Genomic DNA, 22,344 nt, shown 5'->3' with positions numbered 1-22,344 from the left:
CGGCTTTTTACGATCTTTTCGCAACGCATGGTCTTTATCAATTCGTGGAGGAACCAACACGTCGCCATGGCAATGCCGCTTCCACCTTAGATCTTCTGATTTCAAACTCTCCCGGAATAAGCGACCATGACGCAGTGGTTGCCCGTCTCGTTGCTCCCAAGCCGTACATACCGCGACCGAAACCCAGAAAAGTTTATTTCTTTGATAGCGGAAATTACTCTCGTATTTCTGAAACGCTTGAGTCAAACTTCGATACTTTCTCAGAACAAAGCAGCACTGTATCTGTCTCCGAGTTATGGCTGCTGTTCAAGGAACAACTTTTACAGCTCATTGACTTGCACATTCCATCTAAGCTTCTTTCTGTGAAACACCGAAAAAATAAACCTTGGTTTGATAAACCCATAAAGGTGCTACTTAATAAGAGGAATCGTATGTTCAAACGGTATAGACGACCGCACGCCAAGTTTCATCCTAGACGCCAGCGCTCGTTTCTCCCCTGGCGGAGCGATTTCATCTCCAGCGGGGGTTTCCGTCGCCGCTTCCCTTCACGGTCGCGCCCGCGTTCAGTTCGCGCTGCGCGCGAAACGTCTCTTGTTTGCGACGGCACCTCTTCGGATGACCGGAAATTATTATTGTGTTGTTAACTGTCACGATAGCAATGTAAACATGAAAAGGTTGATGCCACCAGTGAAATTCTGCCGATTCACAAGAAAATGGTACGAAAGAAGCAGACGACAGACATGGATTACTGCAGTGCGCCGAGCGAAGTAAACATCTGGCAAACGAAGCGAGCTCGTTCATTGATCCCTCCTGAGTGTATGACGGTTTCTATATGTAACCCACGTGAAATTAATAATTACTCGGTACATAATCCTTTTATTCATATAAAAACTTTAAGTTAAACGAGCGCTTGTCCTGTCTTCTTTCTCGTGTTTCGTTTGTGTGTGCGCTGTCTAAGAATGGAAACCACGTCTGTTGTATGCGCTAGCAGTGGCCGAAGTTCACGCGTGCCGAGAAATTCAATATGTGCATGATGCATTGAACATGGCCGGAGTTCATTCCCGCTTCACCACTGCACCGATCGATCGGGTTACTGGACGATACACACGCGCGTCTTGGTCGCGCCGGCATTGCTGAAGCAGGAATGATTAATAATACTTTCAACTTCTGTCTCTTGAGTACTGTTAAAAAATGACCAAGCTGTCTACATTGCTGCCTCTATTCCATATTGTAGGGGACGTACTAGTTAAAGTTGTGTGCGCATGTCGTTCTTGTGCTATGCAGCGATATATCTTGTTTATTTCCGCACAGTGTCGATAGAAGTCCGTTGTCGCCATCAGAGACAACACGGATTTGTAGCAAACATAATGTGAGAAACTGCAAAAATGACTTTAGCTCGTTGGTGCTGTATGTATGTGCCGCATCGTATGTGCTGACGATTTTTCCGGCGGCACATACGATGTCGTTTCCAATTACCTGCTCAGCGTCCCTTACATGGTTAAGCAGACGCTGCCCTTTCGCCGCATTGCAGCCATAAAAATAATCGTGAAGCGTACCGATCTTCTTAAAGGCAAATATAGCGTGTGCAGCTTGTTTCACACTAGGGGGAAAACTCGGAACGTATTGCGTCGCGATGCGGCAAGCAATGAGTCGTGCGGCGGCAGCAGCTCGAGCAGGCGCTCAGGCCTGAGGGGCAGTGTCGTGATCTGCGTCGTCTGCTACGGCGGCGCGCGCTGGCCGCATTTTCAGGAAGCGTGGTACTGTCAGGGGCAGTGCACCGATTTCATCGGTACTGCAGGAACTGAGCTGACAGTCTTTACTAAACGTTGTGCGTCGCCCCACTCTGATCCTTCATTGGCGATAATGGAGTTCCACAAACTTCTTTTGACAACATGGTTCATTTGTTCTTTCGAAAGTCCGGAGTACTGGGCGTGTGCACCTATATTTCTTCACTGAGTGTGCTACCGTAATGAGCAGCGACAAAACGCACCAAGATGTGCGCGCAACGTGCTCAGTCTTTGTTTGACTCGAAAGGAAAACAAAGCACTCAACAATAGGAGTGGAACACGGTGAAACAAACGGACACGATTAAATGAACGTTTTAGGTTCAGACAATGAGCTGGAAGTGATTTTTCTCGATAATCATTCGCTACACCAGACAGACCCTGCCCGCCGGTGGGGAATTGGACACGTCACGCTCGGAACTGCAGTTAGTATCTCGTCATGTCCCCAGCGGCAGCGATGACAGCGCTCATCCTGGAAGGCAGTGAAGTGTAGAATGACTTGATCAGGGATGTGTTCATTCGCTGCACGTCTCAGTCACTGACGATGGTGGATCGAAGCCTATCCTCGGGTGACTGATAGAGGGGATGTTGCGCCAGCGATACTTTCAACGAGCCCCAGACATTTTAAATGATGTTGGCGCCCGGTGATTGAGGCGGCCGCTCCAAGAGAGTGACTGCGCGCTCTTCTAGCAGTTCTTGCACAGCACGAGCAGTGTGGATCGGCGTCCTATCGCGTTAGAATATATAGTCGCCTTCCAGAAACGGGCCCTCAAGAATGTATGGAATCAGTACGTCGTCTATGACTGCCATGCAGCGATGAACTTACATTCGAGGCGTATCAGTGGGCGTCGCGCAACGCTTAGCAAAGAATACCGGCTCATTTCACGCAGTAACGATGTGATCAGCGCCCTGCACCTGACAGTAGAACGTTTCTCGACAATGCGGCCAGCGTGCGCCGCCGTAGCAGACGACGCCGTTCAAGATCCCGCCCCTCGAGCATCCGCGCGAGCTGCTGCGCTTCGAGTTTTCCCCTAAATGTGAGAGAGACTGTACACCGCCCTTCGAAGGAAATGTCCACGCGCACACACCGCGCGCGGCGCGAAACGTGCCCAAACACGCGCAGTGCAGGAGGCAATCAAGGCGGCGCGAACGAGAGATGGGAGAGGGGTACCACCGGCTAATAGAATTTTGCTCCGCATGCGGCGCTCTCAACGCCGGCGCAGCAGCGCCGCTCTCGGTGCCGTTCTTGTCTATAGAGAAAAGCCCGATTCACTGCAATTTTCTAAGCTTCGACAACTTGGTTCTGAAATCCAGATGAAAATCGCAGAAAGAAAAAAGAGGTATTTCGACTCTCTTGGTTCTAGAATAAAAGAAAATCCAAAGGAACTTTGGAAACTAGTGAAATCAAACAGTAAAGACGATGTTGGTATCACTCCAATAATCCACAATAGTGCAGCTGTTACTAATGATAGAGATAAATCAAGTTGTTTTAATGATTACTTTGTTTCTGTGTATTCAACGCTAGTACCTCAACATCTTCCAGTCTTCTTGAGCAACGCGCTTGATGATATGCCGGATATTGATATTCACTACTTCGGAATAGTCAGCCTCCTCCAAAAACTAAAGCCACACTCGGCAGCAGGTCCAGATAGGATACCGAATTTTGTTTTGAAATCCTGCGCATATATCATATCAAGGTATCTAGAAGTACTGTATCGCAAATCTCTTGAAACCTCAGAATTACCTGAAGACTGGAAGATGGGCGACATTGTTCCGATTCATAAAAACGGGCCCCGTGACAGTGTCATGAATTATAGACCTATATCCTTAACTTCTGTGTGTTGCAAAACCCTGGAGCACATAATTTACACTAACATCTTTTCCCACCTTCAAAACAACAGTTTCTTTGGTCCTTACCAACACGGGTTTAGAGCTGGTCACTCATGCGTAACTCAGTTAGTGGAATTTACCCATGACATATTCACATCATTTGACAAAAGTTTACAGACGGCATACTATTAGATTTCCAGAAAGCGTTTGACAGAGTGTCCCATGTTCTCTTACTTCATAAGTTTTCACTTCTTGGTTTACCAGAAAAAAATACTTTATTGGCTCAAAAACTACTTGACAGGTCGTTTACAAAGAGTGGTAATTAATGGCACAGAATCAGAATATGCATGCGTATCTTCTGGCGTTCCGCAGGGTTCCGTCTTAGGTCCTCTTTTATTTCTTATATATATATATATATATATATATATATATAAATGACATTGGCACAGGAATCACTTCGAAAATCCGGCTGTACGCAGACGATTGCGTCCTTTACAGAGAAATTAATAATGATTCCGACCGAGTAGCATTACAGACAGACCTAAATAAAATTTCTTCATGGTGTGACAGGTGGCTTATGTCCCTCAACGTCTCAAAATGTAAGCATATTTGTTTCACCCGCAAGCGGCAACCAATCCGTACACAGTATTACTTGAACGGCTCCCCTTTATCAGAAACACGCGAAGCTGAATACTTAGGTGTCACATTTTCCTCCAATCTGACATGGAATCGTCACATTCAAAGCATCACTTTAAAAGCAGGGCGTGTACTTAATTTTATCAAACGGAACTTTAGGCACGCGCCACTAGATGTCAAGAGAACACTTTACCTAAGCAACGTTCGCCCGATTCTCGAATACGCGTCTGTTGTGTGGGACCCGCATACACAAATTCTTGTGAATAGCTTAGAAGCGATACAGAAACGTGCGGCCCGTTTCATAACCGGCATTTACTCATTTCCAAGCAGCATCACAGAAATAAAACGGCACATATGTTTAGAAGATCTTTCGCTACGCCGTGTTGTTTCCCGCATCTCTTTCCTTCGAGATATCGTCTTCAATCGCACACCACTAAACAAAGAGACTTATCTACGACCACCAACATACATATCTGGGCGCCGCGACCACTTACTTAAGATAAAAGAAATATGCGCGCGCACAACAACATACCAAAACTCATTTATTCCCCGTACAATCCACGAATGGAACCTGCTGCCTCCTGAACTAATTCAAGTTGCTTCTGATGTCGCATTCCCCACTGCTCTCCAAGCATATGTTTGCAGATAAAAATGCACTCGCCATTTGTAATCTTCTTTGATGTTTGTTTTGCAATGTTAGCCAACGTGCTGTGAAAATAAGTGTAACTTGTTACCTGGGCGAAACTTGTTCTTTGTGCTGTCTCATGCGCTCCCTTAAAATGTAACACATGTATGATTAGTATTGTACCCATGGTCTGAAGTGTTTAACCTTTTAAGAATGTGCAATCTTGTATTTTATATTGATTATCTGTCCTCCCTACTGTAATGCCCAATGGGCGAAGTAGGTATGTAAATAAATAAATAAATAAAAAAACGCACTTCATCCTGTCATAGCCATTCAACGGCTGTTTATCCCCTTCCAGCTCGCACCACCGCTCATCTTAACTCTTTCTTCGTTCAAACAGCCAAAGACTGGAATAGTCTACCTGCTGAAGCGGTTCACTACTCCAGTTATTCATCGTTCAAGGCATTCATTGAAGATATGGCCTAGTTATGGCCACCTCTAATGTAAAATACCAAATGGGGGTATTTGAGGTATGTATGAATGAATGAATGAATGAATGAATGAATGAATGAATGAATGAATGAATGAATGAATGAATGAATGAAAAGTAACTGGAACGCCCGTGTATTTCGGCTCACACATTGGGAAATAATATCTCGAAAGTGGTGTCATACTGGCAATTCAAGTGTATACGTCCTGCAAGCTCACAGGCCACAATTAGCAGGTTGCAATATGTACCATAAAGTAATTAGAAAGTTCATTAGGTATGTTCTGTGGATTATAGTTGAAGATGTTTTTCGATTTCTCGTGATATTTATGTCCACCTCTTGGAATAATCCAGCTCAGGAATAAGAATTATGCTATCTGCCTGAGGCGATTCTTCTAAATTTCGCAGAACCTATAAATCGTCACCCCGTACATTGTCCGTTGAATCTAAGAATGAAGACCCCGTATGCAGCCGTGTGCGCACCAAGAAGGTGGTGGTGTCGTTGACCAAAAGAGCAACTGGCGCGCTTTGTTGTCACGCACCGGTGCGGTGAACTCGAGGCCACAAGAAAAAAATATGATGCGCGACGGGAAAGCTTTCTTCTACTGCGCGCAATGACGAACCCTGAGCTGTCGTCACGGCACCGGGCCGGATGTCGGTCGGAAGGCTGCCAAGCTCGCTGTTGATTTCATAGTCCGGCGTATACACCGGGAGTGGCCTAAATGAAGCGGCGTATTTTCCGATTCTGCCATGTCAGCTTGAAGAACTTTTCTGGCGTGTGTTAGAAGTTAGTTTTACCGGTAACTAATATGTAAGGCGTAACTTTTACGCAGCTAGTAGCTGTTCATTGCTTGTGCTTGTTCAGTGCGTTCTATAGTTTGAACTGGCTTGATTCTCTGCTGGAATGTTTGGTGCTTTTGTGTCAGTTGTTCTTTATGCTGCACTTGTTGCGTTAGGGTCTTCCGCGCATGTAATGACCCCCGGGCTAACAGTATAAGATAAATAAATAAATAAATCTTTCAGTTTCGTTTTCCGGTAGGTGTGTATGTGTCGTGACGTCATGACGCAAGATTTTCACGTGGTAGCCCCGAATGACGTGCGGTTCTGGCACTCTCTCTCCGGCTCGCTACATCGGGCCGCAGCATGTCAGGCGACCTAGTGAGCGTGTTCTGCTCCCACGTGACTGCTTTCTGCCTCGTGGCATCGTGAAGCATGCGCAAGGAAGCCAAAAAGCCGGTATGTTTTTTTCTTCTAAGTTATCGACTGGTGCGACCGTTATTGAGCCCCCAAAAAAAGAAAATGAAACGCAGAAAAAAGAGAGAGGTCGCTATCATATTGCGTCCCCTTTAAAGAGGCGGGGTCGCTTCGGTGATGGTGACGCGACCCAGTCTGCCCTCGCAGTGTGCCCAGCCCAGCGAGTGATCGTGCGCGTGCTGTGTGCAGAGTACCTGAAGTACGCTCCCTGCTTCGGCCGCATGTCTCGGCGCGACGGGCCCTGCAGCGGCAAATACGAGAGGCTGAGCAAGCTCATGAGCTCCGAGATGGACTTCACCCAGCAGCACAACAGCACGCTGCCCCAGTTCTGCTGGTGAGAATCTATATGCGCGCTCAGAGATGCGAGGGGCACACTGAGCGGCATAGCCGCCCAAGGCTTCTCGCAGCAAACCGTTTTGATCCCGCAGGAAAACTCTCGTTGGATCCGGTGTCTCAGGCTTGCCGTGTACCAAAGTTAAGGGTGTTCGAATTGTAAAATTTCCAAATTGAATTGAATGGGAGTATTTGGGGAAAACAACATTTTTTTTTCAAATTTCTAATGAAGGCGAGATATCCCCGCAGGCTATTTAGTAAAAAACAAAATGGCAGGTTTCGTTACTCTGTTTGATACGCGCACGTAGTGCCGTTCGCAACTGGGCGTACTGCAGTCCAACGGAAGAGCTTGCAAATGAGAAGCAACTCATTTCGTTTGTACAGGGACAGTACACTCAACGAATCGAGGGAGCACCAGATATGCACGTAGGGTGCTGTGTTCGTTGAAGGAGAGAAGTGTGTGGCGCTGCGGCTCCGCACGTTGTTCTTAAAGGGGTGCAAACGCGGTGACACTGGTCAAATAATCGAGAGGACAAATTCCGTTTTAATGGCTGGAGACTATTAGGCATAACTAATCTGCGCCGCGCCCAGGGACCACTGCGCAACTGCTTCTGTCGTGCTTCTGCTCTCGGGCAGCAATTTCTCCCTCGATAAGTGCTGGTAGATTCGAGCAGAATGTTCGTCAATTTCCCATTGCGAATTAAATAGTGAAGACCACTCGATTCGTATTCGAAATTTCTTATTAACGCGATAGCGTTAAGGAGCTCTTTTCGCACACCCTTAACCAGGACGCATGAAATTGTTGCTCGAAACTTGTTCTCACGCGTGCCTCCATAAAAAAAGAAGCAAGGCGCTCCTCGGCGCGACAGCGCGCTTATATCGGTCAAGTTGCCATACCGAGCTCTTCCGCATGATATTTGTTTGCAAGGTACGGCGCAGTATATTGCTTGTGTATCCAATAGAAAAACCCAGAATATAGTAGGACCGACATCTGCTTTCATTCAGTTTTTTCTATCAATCGAAAACATGTTATTCAGGTGTGTGTGCTTATTTCAGCGGTGTTTTATTTCAAAACAATAATCGCTATCCACTGACAGGCACTTGTTTGCGAAATGATTTAGACAGGTTTGACTTAGAGGCACGACAAATGATGAGATTACGGACTCGTTCATGTGCCTTGTGTGATGTTCACGTATCTGCAACATTCCCAGTTGCTGTCGCGGCATTGCACTGAGGCAGCTATAGACGCGGTAAGCGAGAGACTCGTTCCGCTTTGACTTGTGGGCGCCCTATGCCCGGATGTTCTGGGATCTTTTTTTCTCCGTAAATACGTCACTTCTCAGTATTATATTTAAGTGAGCAATGTGGTGGTCGCACATGCACTGCACCTTGTCATATAATGGGTCGGACTGGTATGATACTGGACTCTACAGCGCCCTGGCTTCAGCTAGTGTGTGTCTCGTACCTCAGGAATTCAGCTGTCTAGAGCTTGTCCGCATTTTCTTTCATTTTTTTTCCCTTGTCAGCGTAAAATATATTTTTTTCCAGAGGACACGTACAACAGGGTGAGGAGGAGTACATCGGGCAAACTGGCCAACGCTTTAATGTTCGGGAGCGCAAGCTGAGAATGCTTCTGGCAGACTAATGGCCATACATGACCAGGAATACGGTTGTTATGCAGTGCCTTGATTGAAGTCTGATTGACGCTGGCCTCGCCAGAGCTCGTGGCCTTCGACCTCAGTGTGGTGATGTGCCAGGGATAACGAAGAGACGTTCATTTGAGGATCGCCAGCCGTTTGTGCGCAGGGGCAATTAAGAGCCGGCGTGAGAGAGAAAATTTCGGGGCCTTTGCTCTTTGAATACATGACTCCGCCTAGGCACTACGGAGGAGATTTCTTGACGCGCGTTGTATGCGTTTGTTCCCTACTTGTCCCCGGCATTGCGGAGTGCGATCGAGTTTACGCTCCGCCGCTGGCGGCCCGCGCGGTGAGGCAGTGGGCATGGACGCCCAATTTGGTCATCGCTGTGTCTGAAGTGGCAAGGTTCTCACTGGTGTTGTATAAGTCGCGGGTCGCTTTTTTCGTCGCGACGATCTATAGATTGGATTTTCATTACAAGCACTGCTCCAGGAGGGCACATGTAACCGGCAAACGGAGGCCTCAAGAGAGCACCTGTGGTTATAATAAAGCAGGCGACGCAGGATCGCCAGGGCAACCAAGGGGTAGCGAGGGCTCAAAGCTGGAAACAGGGCGGCCAGTGGTGTATAAGATCGCCTATCGCTATCGCGGACAGCCAATTTTTCAAATTGTTACAATTAGTACGTATGTTACGTTGTTACAATTAGTAAAGAACACGATTGAATAAATATAGTTCAGTCCAGCCGTGAACTTGTGACGCTAAGTTCAGCGCTACCATGCCCCGCGACTTCTGCAACACCCATCAGAAACGGTGTCAGGCACCGGTGTCGACCAGTCACACCAGTGCCTCTGAATCTACGTCGAACAGACTTTCTCGCGCCAGCGACTCTGGTGCTGAGTCAATCGTCACCGGCGGCCTTTCACCCACTTGCGTTCAACCGCGGTTGCTACGGCGCTCTGCCTTGTAGACTTTCAATATATGTGGCCCGGGCTCTATTACGGTACGTTATTTACAAGGTACATCGCTGTAAGGCACGAAAAAGCTATGATCTGCCACGACTGAGCGCAAGCACCGCAGGTGCGAGACACTCCGTCTGACACAGCGGTCGCCAAATCAGGCGTCAGTGCCCGCTGCTTCACCTATTTTACCGCGCCGGCAGCCAGCGTCCGAGCGTACGCAAACGCGACCCCACTCCGCAATGACGGCACGCCTAGGGACAAACGCCTACAACACGCGCTAAGAAACCTCCTCCGTAGTGCCTGGGCAGATTTACAGTGAACTAAAGAACTAGAAGGTAGTAGAGTCATATCTTATAAGGAGCAAAAGCCCCAGATTTTCTCTCTCGCGCCCGTTCTTACATCGCGCCTGTGCACAGACGGCTGGCGATCCCTCAAATGGTCGTCTTGTGGGATAACGCGCTGCGGATTTAGGACTCGTTATACGAACGCGCCTCGCGGTTTCGCTTTCGTGTTTTTGCCATTGGTGACGCCCGGCGCTGTTGTTGTCGCAGCTACTTCTACGCCTTCTACAACTGCTACCGGGCCCAGACGGAGAAGCAATGTGGCGCGCAGGCGTACCGGCTGTTCGAGCGCTACACGGGCTACCTAAGCAGCAGCCTCTTCACCGGGTCCTGCGAGAAGCACCTGAACCACACCGAGTGCGACGCGGTTGCCTCGTCCACCACCGGCCGGGCACCGGCCCTCGGGGCCTGCGGGCTGCCACTGCTGGCGCTGGCCGCCGCCGCGACGGCGCTGCGCCGGTGGTCGTAGACGGCCGAGCTCGGCACGATGTTCTTCGCCGAGCATTTGCTAACGGGGGACTGCCAAGCGGGATCGGAAGGTGACGCGGATGCCGAGTGGGCCAAGGCTTACTTTTCGCTGTGGATCTTTTTTGCTCGATCTCCTCTCGTAGCAAGGCCGAGTCCAGTCCGCGTTTTGCCGGATTAACACTCGCTGCAGCGCCGGTCGCCTGCATGTATAAGGTATGACGAACTCCGCCCCCTTCATGTGCACCACCCTAGGTACGCGTTCAGCACAGAGACTCCTACTGGCTGCGAACCTTTTCCTCGGGGAGCCCGTCACTATATGGTGGCTCATTGCTAGCGTTGACGTAAGCGAAAACGGCCCCGTTATGAGAGCGTCAAAGAACCGCGCAGGCGGTCGCGGAATTAATCTCGATTAGAGCGATTCTGGAGCTCGTTTATTGCTTACGGCCCTAAAAAAGAGACAAAGAACGCGGTTCGAAGCGGCAGTACTTGCAGTGGATCTCACGTGTGCATGAGGCGTCAAGGGAACCTCCGATTTGGCGCGAGTACTAGACGGCAACGGCGAGACAGACGCGGCTCTAGGCTTTGGCAGCAATTGTGGGGAGTTTATAATTTATGTGGCAAAAACTGTGTCACAACGTTGCTTCAGGAAGGCCCCTCGAGAACGCCAGGGGACTTCCGCTCCTGTCGTTTTCGACGCGCGGCAACTAAAGCGCGGCTAAAGGGGCACACGCCCGATCACACGATGCGCGCGTTTTCTTCACTGCCACACGTGAGAGTCTTGTTGGGTTCTCCAAGCGCGTGACATCAATATTATTCGTTGGTTCAACGTACTTGTTTCACCGCAAAAAAACCCAATAACGTTCGGCGAAAAACCCTGCTTGTGCCGCTTTATGCATTTTCTTAGATAGCAAACGCACGGCGTACAAGGGAGAAGGGTTATTGTGCGCGTTCATTCCCTTGCCGTCCCGTCTAGCTTTCAGTCGGGCGAATGTCCGGTTCTCAGCTTGTCGGAATATTTTTTTCAAATTTTTGTTGAGACTACGATGGTGTTGCTTTCTGCGTCGAATATATAATGAGAGTTGCAATATCTCGGACATGGATTTGGCTTCGTCCTATGCACCAATAGTAGCTAAAATGTATCAGGAGAGACGTTTCATCGTAGGTGTTTGTAGAAAACTTGCACACCTGAGCGAGAAATACCACAGACAACGGCGCCTTGCACGGGCCGGGACACTAGAACGCAGGTTCGGTAGAAATCCGGAGGTTTATTACATGGACGCGTGCAAACAGGATAGCAAAACTTTCACTGTGGTAGCCACAAACGCACAAACTACTATTTCCGCAACAGTCAGAACAGAGTCTGTGGCCACAGCAGAGGCTACTGCAGTGGCTCTGGCTATACGTGACGCTGAAAATAGAGCACGTTCTGGGTTAATACTAACCGACTCGCAGTCGGCATGTCACCTTTTCATGGCAGGCACCCTGCCCAAACTCACCATCAAAATCCTAGGAAGAAATGTCACGGAACACCACGCTATTACGTGGTGTCCGGCGCACGTCGGAGTGAGGGGTAACGAGAGGGCGGACCGCCTCGCTCGAGAATATAGCATCCGAGCGACGGAATGCACTCTCGTAGAATCTCCGATCACAGCAAAAGATATCTTGGAGGCACAGAGACGAGGAAGGCAACGGTATAGTTTTCCAGACACATCCTTGGACTCAGCGCAAATGCGGGACTGGCGCCGACTACAAACCCGTACATACCCCCACCTACTCCTACTACACCACATACACCCCACCCGGTATCCCAACACTTGCCCTTGGTGCGGAGGGCGGCCATCTCTTGACCATATCACATGGTCGTGCCAGAGTCGGCCACAAGAAATCCAATCACCCCTTATGGGGCAAAACTCCAACAGTAGGCAGTGGGAGGTGTGGCTAGCCAGCACGGTGCGGGAGGACCAATTGGCCCTTCTCGACCAAGCCCGGCGTGCCGCGATCGCCAGAGTCCAGGGCCCCACCCACTGGACCTGAATGTGATTTTTTTTCTAATAAAAGTTTATACTACTACTACTACACACCTGATGATTGTGAGCAACCAGCCGACTAGGGGTTAATCGCGTCACATGTTAGCTTGACACGCGATTCCTATGGAGATTGCAGGACGACCACTTGAGTCTCGCCGTTTTTTTCGCCTCCGTGCTCAGCCTTATGTCCGTCCTCGGAACGCCTGCGGTTGTGAGCAGGTGCGCTTTCGAGAACTGTTGCGCAGCTTCCCACGCCTCTGGTGGTGGGTGCACACGCTGCGAGAGAGATCGCTGCACGTTAAGAAAAAAATAAAAGAGAGAGAGAGGACCTGCTAGACACGACACATCGCGAGCGTGTCACATGTACTGAAAGGAGAGCTGCTGTTCGAGCGTAAACGGCAGCCGCTGAAGGCAGCGAGTGACAGTGCCTCAGGCTCAATTTGTCATCACGCCATAAGTCGTTCGTGCCAATGGCGATCTGGCATTTAAAGCTGCTTCAACAATACTCCTCTGTATCTGACAAACACTGTCTACCTCCGACGTGAAAGGCGCTTCTTAATGTGAATTGACGCGGCGTCGGGCAGCACGCTTCTTTTTGTTTCGAATGTTGGACCACACAACCTACCCAGCACATTTCTTTTGCCTGCATGGATAAAGCAGCTATATAGGAGTCGCCACATTGTAAATAAAGTCGCCTTCCTTTGCCCGCTACTTCTAAAACAACTGACGCCGCCGGCACTGAGTGAGTATAAGCAGCGTCGGCGAACGACAAGGGAAAACAAAATCACAATGATTGCTACCGAACAAGCCGTAAGATCTCGATATTTCTTCTGGTTATGCAATGCGATGGCGGCGCGGTGTTTGGGGTACGGCGTGTCGTACTTGTATTTCTGGCAAGTGCACCTCCGCTCAGCGTGCCACGTGCAACGATTCAATGGCGTGCGAAGCGCGCGAGTTAATCTCTCGGCAGCCACTTTACACTCGGCAGTACTGGAAAAGCACTGTGCTCCCCTCATTGGCTGTCGGTCAACAGGCGTCAATTGACAGCTGAGCCTCTCTCTCGCACTACTTCAAAGGGGCAGGAGTCTGTTATGACATCCTTGTTTGTCAGCTCTCATTCATGAAGGCCGGAGAAATTGAAGAACTCCTTTGCCATGCTAACGTTAAACAGAATTATTTTCTTGCTCCATAGTTTTGCTTTGAGAACCTTGTCTTACTTCAGTGACTGTGGGGTCCGCCTGCGGACAACAATGTCACAGGTTTGTTTCCTGGCCGAAAAAAATAACTGAAAACAGGCAATGCGGCTGGGTGCAATTCTAAGGCACCGAAACCGGAAGAACCACAGTTGGTTCTTCTCTCCTTGCGAGCAAAGCGTATAAGGCACTGCTTCACAGCATTCGTCAAATGACAGGTGTTTTTCAGACGACACAGCAGTACTTCAATTTCTCGAATTCTAACTGGAAAAATATTCTTTCCACAGCGCGCGGCGTGACATAGCGCGCAGTTTCTTTTACTGCCATGATCGTCATTTTCGTCGAAGTTGTCATTTCGGCTTGTCTCTGTCATCAGCCTTTTTCATCATCAGCCAGGTTCATTGCGTGCCTCGTTTCAGATCGGGCCGTCTCTCTGCAGGGCTGCTCCCGAACTCTTTGAGGCCTTGGGGAACTTCACCTGCCTTCACTCCTTTCCCCACTGCTTCTTGTTCCCCACCGATGTGCTGTTTATCCACGGCCTCGCGAGGGTTCTTGTGATGAAGGAATATTTCTTGCAAAAGACTACCTAAGTGCGGAAGTGGTGCTTCTAATTGTTTAATTCAAGTTCTGATGTAAAAATCCACCCAATGGACTCGGATTCGTTTTGGCCCCTCACGGAACCCTAAAATACCGTTCGTGAAAACCCCGGGATTTGCGGAACCCACTTTGGAAACTCCTGCGCTACACCATGACAGATTCGACGTAATGTACTCCACCAAGAGAGAAGCCTGCATGCAACCAACTCGTCGAAGCGTCGGCTGTAGTCTGAGGCTTCCCTTGTCAGCCCGTCGGTTGATTAAGGCAGAGGTTCGGGTTATCATGCTGCTATCCTAAGTAGCGCTTAAAAAGACAGGTACCGACATAGAAACGACCACAGACGGCGCTGTGTGCTGTCGCCCTTATGTCCGTTCTTGTCTATTCAGGATCGGATGTTATCACTTCGACTTCCTGTGACCACATTGTCTCGCAATAAACCACGTGTGGCGTTGACTAGACACAGTACGTGGTTGCGCTTAGCAGACATAAAGAGAGATGGCCATTGAGTGCCACACTTGTGCCGGCAAATAGCGCTGGGCGGCGTGCACGTTGAACAGATAAGCAGAGGACCGAGCATAGGCGGCGCACTCCGTGGTCGGAGGTGAACACCCCTAGCGTCGGGTTGTGTCGGTCATGTTAAATGAAACGAACGCGTGCCCAAGTGCGGCTGTATTTTGCGGCACCCTTCACCCCCTCGTGAGTATAAGTCGGGCGCACTTTTCATCCCAACTGGGGCGCCATGTTTTCATTGTTGATACTGAATTGTCGTTGTGTTATGTTTCCTCAAAGCATTTCGTGCGAAATTCGTATCGGCCATTGGCAGGCCGCCTTCTTCAACTTTACGAATGGTTGGAATTTGCTCCCGCAAACAATTTTATACATTGTAAGAGCTTTTCTGTATATACGGGCCGTGATACTCCGTACTCTGAAACGCTGCCTTGTAAAGGCTACCTTCGCCATTTAACTTTGCTGGCGAACTCTTGATGTTCTCACTAGTCGCAACGTTATACAAATAAAATGTTTTTATGGTATGATTTATACGTGCTTATCTCAAGGACTGTCGCGACATTTCACTTGGCACCACCTAGCCTCGAAGAATAAATCACACAATAAGCAGTGATAATGCTTTAGGCTTTTGACGCTGTAGCGAGGTGTGTGAGAAAAAAAGAAAAAAAGTGATGAATCGCGATAAAGCTAAAATCGCTTTATAAAATTTTTTGCATGGCTTATTCTTGAAATACGCGCTCGTGATTCACCTTTATCGTCAGTTCTTCGGAGTAATGTACCGATGTTGTTGCATACTAAATACAACAGCTTCACTAAGGCCTACGTCATTCATGTTTCTGAAAGTTGCATCTCATCCAGTCATGCTCGTTAACACGCTTACTTTTACAGAAAGCTTGTTTACCATCTATGCTTCCCCGGACTGCTCACTGCGATGTAAATTTGGAGTGTTCACCGTCCTTTAAGGTTTGTGTATTTTTAGCGCGTTTTCTTCTTTCGCAGCGTTCGATTTTGCCCTGGTTATACTGTACGTGTGGAACATTTGCTTTTTACTGTTTGCACTGTTTAGAGAGTACCATTTAAAAGAAAGAAGACTTAGAAGAAACGATCTTTTATACGCAGTGTCAAAGCCTGAAGTTTCAGAGAAACAATAACCGCGCACTAACGATCAAACTGAGACTTGTGCACTGCCGCTTTCTGGAAGTTCAGCTATTGAAATACCCGTGTTCTGGTGCCATTCACGAATCCTCGTTCACTTTGGGTTTCGTTGCTCCGAAGTGTTGATGACGGAGGATCGCGTAGAACACGTCTTCGCTATACCCGCGGTATACGGTTACATACATTATTACTTTTAAATAAGATACCCCAAATGTTGTCGGCGCCACTGTTCATAGCTCGTTTAAAATCTCTGAGAATACAGGCGATACTCTCGGCTAATTTACACCGAGTCTTTTTCCCGGAAAAAACGATATCATATTAGTGGCATTTTTATGCATGGTCAACAGCGGCTGACTGAAATATACTACAGAGCAGTGGCATAATGTACAGATCCAAGAGATTAGCTATTGAAAGACGGAGTTGACTGCCCACGATATTGAGCCGATAATAGCGGGGGGAAAAACACAACCGACAAGCGGCAGGAAGAGCTGACTTGTGTTTCCACTCTATTCCTGCTTCTTGTCCGTATAGAGCCGTTTCGATTTTACCGGTATACTGTCCCTTTTTCTTTATTCTTGCGAGAAGGGGCTGTTGATGTCACGCGTGAAAAAAAGTATAGCACGACGTTGGCATGTAGCGAGCTCTGCGGTCTCGTTCGGTGGCTGACATCTAGGACGCACGAAAGGCTCACCACTCTTTCGGCCACATCACTTGGTGCACGACGCGCACAGAACGCAACCGTCGCGGAAATTTCGACTCGTGCACTCCAGTGTTGGCCGCTTTATTTAGCGGAAGAAGGCTCCCAAACTGCCTTTCACGCAACAAGCGCTTACAAGTCGTGCAAGCGAGGTCTTTCTTTGTTTGGTTGCACTAGCGCACAGACTTAGTGCCACCGCGTGTGAAAACTTGAAAGTATTCTTTGGCCGGCATTGAATGCATTTTGCGTTCGCTTCCATAGCAGCAATGCATAGCGGTAAACGAAACGCGGAAAGCAGCTCAAGTTCCTGCGGATGAGTCCAGACTTTATATAGTGACGCCGATCATTGACCAAAACAAATAACTCGTTTGACAAGATGGGTTATCGAGGAACCAACATAGTGCAAACAGATTCATAAAAAAAAAAGAATACAGGAAGGCAAATTGAGTTTGTTGGGAACAAATTCCTATTCAACTAAAAAATTTATTTAGTATGGCACACGTGCATTTTGCTGCTGTATCAAGATATGCTGTATAGCCAAGTGGGTGACTTTTCCTTGAATATAACAATTTATAATTATCCTGGATTGGCTCGTCAACGCACAGCCGGAGCGTTGCACATGTGACAAATTGAAGTTGTACAGTCGGGAATTGAAGTGATGAAACCTTAAACGCTTAGCGTGTGCCGAGCAATGCAAGAAAGCACGTCGTCGGTGTTCGTTCACAAGAGGAGCGCCAGGTTGCAATAATCAAGAGTTTTCCTCGACATTGCGTCTTTTTTCGAGGGAATGGAAGCTCCTGTGCAACTAAGATACTTTCCTATCGCTTGTTCTTGGTGTTGTAGGCACGTGTTTGCAGAGCGCTGTAATCGTAGCATCTGTACACAATATATTCACTGTATCTGCGTCTGGCAGTGTGTTTTATGGCCGAATGTCCTGTAGAACCAGCAAGCGCAGTGCCACTTTCAGTTAGTGCAATTCACTCATTTTTACTTTCTTATTTGGGGTCTGCTATTGATGATTTTTGGTTAACAGGCTCTTCCGAAGCCCATTTGCTACTTAGTAAGCAACAGCATATTCTGCAAAAAAGTGTTATATGCAATAAGTGAAAAGGGAGGCTTTCTTCCTTATTGAGAACCTCAGTCCTTACAAGGCGAGATAAAAACCACATCATCCTAAATCGAAAGAGACAAGAGTGACTGCATTATAAACATAACGTGGTTGAAGCACTGATACCTGCTAAATTCCAATTAGTGCACATGGGATAAATATTTATAAAAGCGATAAAACCCCCATGCTTATCTTTGCTGTTAGGCAACCTATCAAAAAATGTATCGACAACAGTTAAGTAAAAACGCCGAACTGCGAACGCCCGCTTTGTGCTTATAGCTACAATTCTTTCTTTTTTTTCTCATAAAGTGCCCTTGCCATGAGCTTTACTGGGTTTCAGCACTGAATGATATTGCCGCCTTGTTATGCACATTCTCTTTTTCTGTCAAATAGTTGTACTGAGCCCAGGCCACATTTGCGATAATGTTCGTCTTTCGAGGAGCCCCATTGGTCTTAACTGTGGCATGGCTTTGGCGATCCCTCAAATTCAGGTGTATTCACAGGGGTATCATACTTTTGCAATTTTTAATAGACATGGTCATTCAAAGTGGCCCTTACTGCCTTCGATTATCGCTATGGTTTCTTGAATTTTGCATAAGGGATTTAGAGAATCGCTGTCGGTAAATTCCTCTTTATATTGATTGTGGAGGTGCTGAGCGGATTTCAAAAGTGCTTTGTTTTTCAAATCCCACAAAATCGTGTAATGCTTTGTCCCATAAAAGCGGTCACATAGGTGCTTTCGAGCGATCTTAGCAATGCATCGCCATTGTGGCTTTCTTGATGGCTTATTCGTGCTTGAACCACGGAAACCTATATACGAACTTGCCATCTTTGTGTCGTAACGTTCTGGTTTGACCCTTCTCCGTTATCTGGCGCTTCGAAAGAGTGCAGAAATGCCACGATACTGATCGGTTGGCTTGCGAAGCGTATATAGTTGTCAGCCCGGCAGGCAAGACCCAAGGGAGGAACAAACTACGGATACTGTGTTCCCTTTGAAAAGTTGAAATCTGTAGCTGTTTATCAAGACATGGCAACAGACAGGACATTGAGGTCATATGCGTAAAAAGGGCTGACGCAGCGGAGAAAAAGAAAATATGCGATATCGATCCCGCCGGCCTGGCGAAAGTATAAGGTTGTGTCTAATTCTTTTTTTTTCTTCGTTTTACTGTGGTTTGTTTTCTTCAGTGCCATGAGCTCCTAGCTGTTGCTTAGATTTCAGTGTGTGGATTGTATGAACGCTTGTGACAGCGGAGATTCCTCTGCGGCTGACTGTGAATGACTGTTATTTTTATGTTCTCTCCTTATCTGTTCTTTCCCCTCCCCAAGTGTAGGGTAGCCAGCCGGGCACGTCCTTGGTTAACCTCCCTGCCTTTCCCTCTTCTTTTTCTCTCTTTTCAATGTGCGGCAGCGTGTTGAATTGGGCTGGTTGGTGCATTACTGAACTTGAAGGAAACAGCGCCAGAACATCCATATAGCAGCGCATGGTATACACTGATATACCAGCGTCGCGTTTCCCTCCCCGCGTCATCGTGCTGTTTTTTAGCGTTCTTTTCTTCGCGTTCAGAAGAATAATGCATCTTTCGCCTTTGTCCTGCATATGCCCTCATTCTGTATGCCCCACCTGCGTCGCTGGTAGGTGAATTTGGCACTAAAACAGTCAAGTGTATGTGTGCAAAGAGCTGCGAGCCGTTATCGATACTTACTACGCCGAGTGCACAAGCAAAGTTTAAAAGGGAACCATCGGTGTACCAGCGTTGCGATTGTTAGGGCGAACTTTGCTTTACCGAAGCTGCCAGAGTCTTGTTTCGCATGAAGCCGCTGGTGCGCGCGCACTTTGTATTCTCTGTTTAAGCAGCATTCTCCGACGCCTGCCACGTTCGCGCGCACGCTTTCTTTCCAAGGCGGTGCTTTGTGCCAGTGGCGGTGTGAATAAATGCGCTTTCTCCAAACTCGTTGGTTTTCTGCTCCCTTCACGCTGCTTCTTGCATGCTCATATATATCTGGTACCCTGTTGATTCCTGCTCCCTGATGACTCCTATAATTAACCCATGGCCCTCAGTCCCCAGCAACAGCGGAGCACCAGACCAAGGCAGCGGCCGCACCTGTAACGCAGCAGAGGTTGATAAGAATCTCTGGGTTCGGACAGGCCGCCAATGGAAACTGACCCAGTCAACCTCTAACAGCCGAACTCTGTAGAGTGAGGCTAGCTTAGCAGCACTCTTTGAGGAACTATCAGACATTGTTTGGGATATCATCGGCCTTAGTGAGATTAGAAGAACTGGTGAGGCTTGTACATTGCTGAATAACGGCCATGTCCTCTGCTATAGAAGTCTCCCAGATAAGAAGCAATACGTGGTGGGACTCCTAATTCACAAGGACATAGAGGGCAACATTGACGAATCCTACAGCATTAATGAGAGGGTAGCAGTAGTCGTAATGAAACTAAATAAAGGTAGTACAAGCCTACGCTTCAACATCCAGTAACGACGATGAGGAAGTAGATCAGTTTTATGAAGATGAACTAGCGATGAGAAAAGTGCAAACTCAGTATACTGCAGCAATGGGCGACTTCAATGCAAAAGTGTGGAAAAAGCAGGCTGGTGAACAAGCAATTGTCAACTACAGCTTTGATTCTAGGAACGCTCGAGGAGAGATGCTGGCAGAACTCACAGAAAGGAATAACCTAAGAATAATGAACGCCTTTTTTCAAGAAGCATAGCAACAAGGAGTGGACCCGGAAAAGCCCTAATGGTGAAACAAGAAATGAAATTGATTTCATACTTTCTGCCTATCCCAGCATAGTGCAGGAGGTCGAAGTTATAGGTATGGTAAAGTGCAGTGATCATAGGTTAGTGAGAGCTAGGATTCTCCTCAATTTGAAGAGAGAAAGAGTAAAATTGGTCAAGAAAAAACAGGTCCACCTAGAGGCAGTAAGGGTAAAAGCAGACAAATTCAGGCTGGTGCTTGCAAACAAATATGCAGCCTTAAAACAGAGAGATGAAGATGACATAGAGGTAATGAGTGAAACCGTAACTAGGCTGGGGCTTCAAAGGCAGCAATTCAAGTCGGTGGCAATGCACTAAGGCAACCAGTAGGCAAGCTCTCACAAGAAACAAAGGACCTAATAAAGAAATGGCAAAGAATGAAAGTATCCAACTCAAGAGATAAGATAGAATTCGCGGAACTGCCAAAACTTATCAACGAGGCGAAAATAAGTGACACTCAAAATTATAACTTGAGAAAGACTGAAGAAGCCGTAAGATATAGACGCAGCCTGAAATCAGTGAGAAGGAAACTTGGCAAAGGACAAACCAAGATGTATGCACTAAAAGATAAGCAGTGTAATATCATCAGCAATCTATAAGGTATAGTAAAAGCAGCGGAAGAATTCTATACTGACCTGTACAGTACCCAGAGGACACTGGATAACTCCATTATAAACAGTAATGAAGAGGATATAGAAACTCCTCCTATAACTAGCGATGAGGTCAGAAGGGTCTTGCAAGACATGAAACGGGGAAGAGCGGCAGGAGAAGATGGAATAACAGTCGATTTAGTCAAAGATGGAGGAGACATATAGCGAAGCTGGAGACATAATACGAAGTGTCTATCGACTGCAGGGGTCCCAGAAAACTGAAAAAAAATGCCATCATTATACTAATCCACAAAAAGAGAGACGTTGAATAATTGAAAAAAATTATAGGCCCGTTAGCTTACTCCCAGCATGATATAAAATATTCACCAAGATAATCTCCAATAGAATAAGGCCAACTCTGCACTTCAGTCAACCAAGGGAACATGCCGGTTTCAGGAAGGGATTCTCTACAATGGATCACATCCATGTCATTAATCAGGTTATCGAGAAATCCGCAGAGTACAATAAGCGTCTCTATATGGCTTTCATAGATTACGAAAAGCCATTTGATTTAGCAGAGATACCAGCAGTCATAGAGGCATTACGTAATCAAGGACTACAGAACGCTTACGTAAATACCTTGGAAAATATCTACAAAGGTTCTACAGCTACCCTAATTCTGCACGAGGAAAGTAGGAAGATACCTATAAAGAAATGGGTCAGACAAGGAGAGACAACCTCTCCAATGCTATTCACTGCATGCTCGGAAGAAGTATCAAGCTATTAAACTGGGAAGGCGTAGGAGTAAGGATCGATGGCGAATATCTCAGCAGTCTTCGGTTTACCGATGACATTGTTCTATTCAGCAACACTGCAGAAAAGTTACAACAAATGATTGAGGACCTTAACAGACCGAGTATAAGATTGAGGTTGAAGATTAATATACAGAAGAGAAAGATAATGATGAATAGCAAGGGAACAAGAGTTCAAGTTTGCCAGTCAGCCTCTAAGGTCTGTGAAGGAGTACGTTTACCTTGGTGAATTAACCACAGGGAACCCTGATCATGAGAAGGAAATTCATAGAATAAAAATGGGTTGTATCGTATACAATATACATTGTCAGCTCCTGACTGGAAGCTTACCGTTATTATTGAAAAGGAAAGTGTATGATCAGTACATTTTACCGGTGCTTACATATGGGGCAGAGATTTGGAGACTGACAAAGAAGCTTGAGAACAAGTTAAGGACCGCACAAAGAGCGATGGAACGAAGAATGGTAGGCATAACCTTGATAGACAGAAAGAGAGGGGTTTGGATCAGAGAGAAAACGGGTATAGCCGATATTATAAT

At 47.3% G+C, this 22,344-nt stretch overlaps 1 protein-coding gene across 2 annotated transcripts in view; it reads left to right on the top strand.

Annotated features, from left to right (window-relative positions):
- The window catches only part of LOC135904562 (uncharacterized), an 81,819-nt gene extending 66,318 nt beyond the window's left edge, over positions 1-15,501 (top strand). For both annotated transcript variants that reach the window (XM_065435420.1, XM_065435421.1), the window contains 2 exons: positions 6,806-6,950; positions 10,098-15,501. In XM_065435420.1, the coding sequence (XP_065291492.1) occupies positions 6,806-6,950; positions 10,098-10,356 (404 nt within the window). In that variant the 3' untranslated portion in view covers positions 10,357-15,501. The remainder of the gene's footprint in view (positions 1-6,805; positions 6,951-10,097) is intronic.
- Positions 15,502-22,344: the final 6,843 nt, after the last annotated feature.

The sequence above is a fragment of the Dermacentor albipictus genome, chromosome 2 (genome assembly GCF_038994185.2).
Source record: "Dermacentor albipictus isolate Rhodes 1998 colony chromosome 2, USDA_Dalb.pri_finalv2, whole genome shotgun sequence".
In the NCBI taxonomy this organism is placed as follows: Eukaryota; Metazoa; Arthropoda; class Arachnida; order Ixodida; family Ixodidae; genus Dermacentor; species Dermacentor albipictus.
Note: the sequence above shows the minus strand (reverse complement) of the source record. Positions and strands in the feature narration are given on the sequence as shown.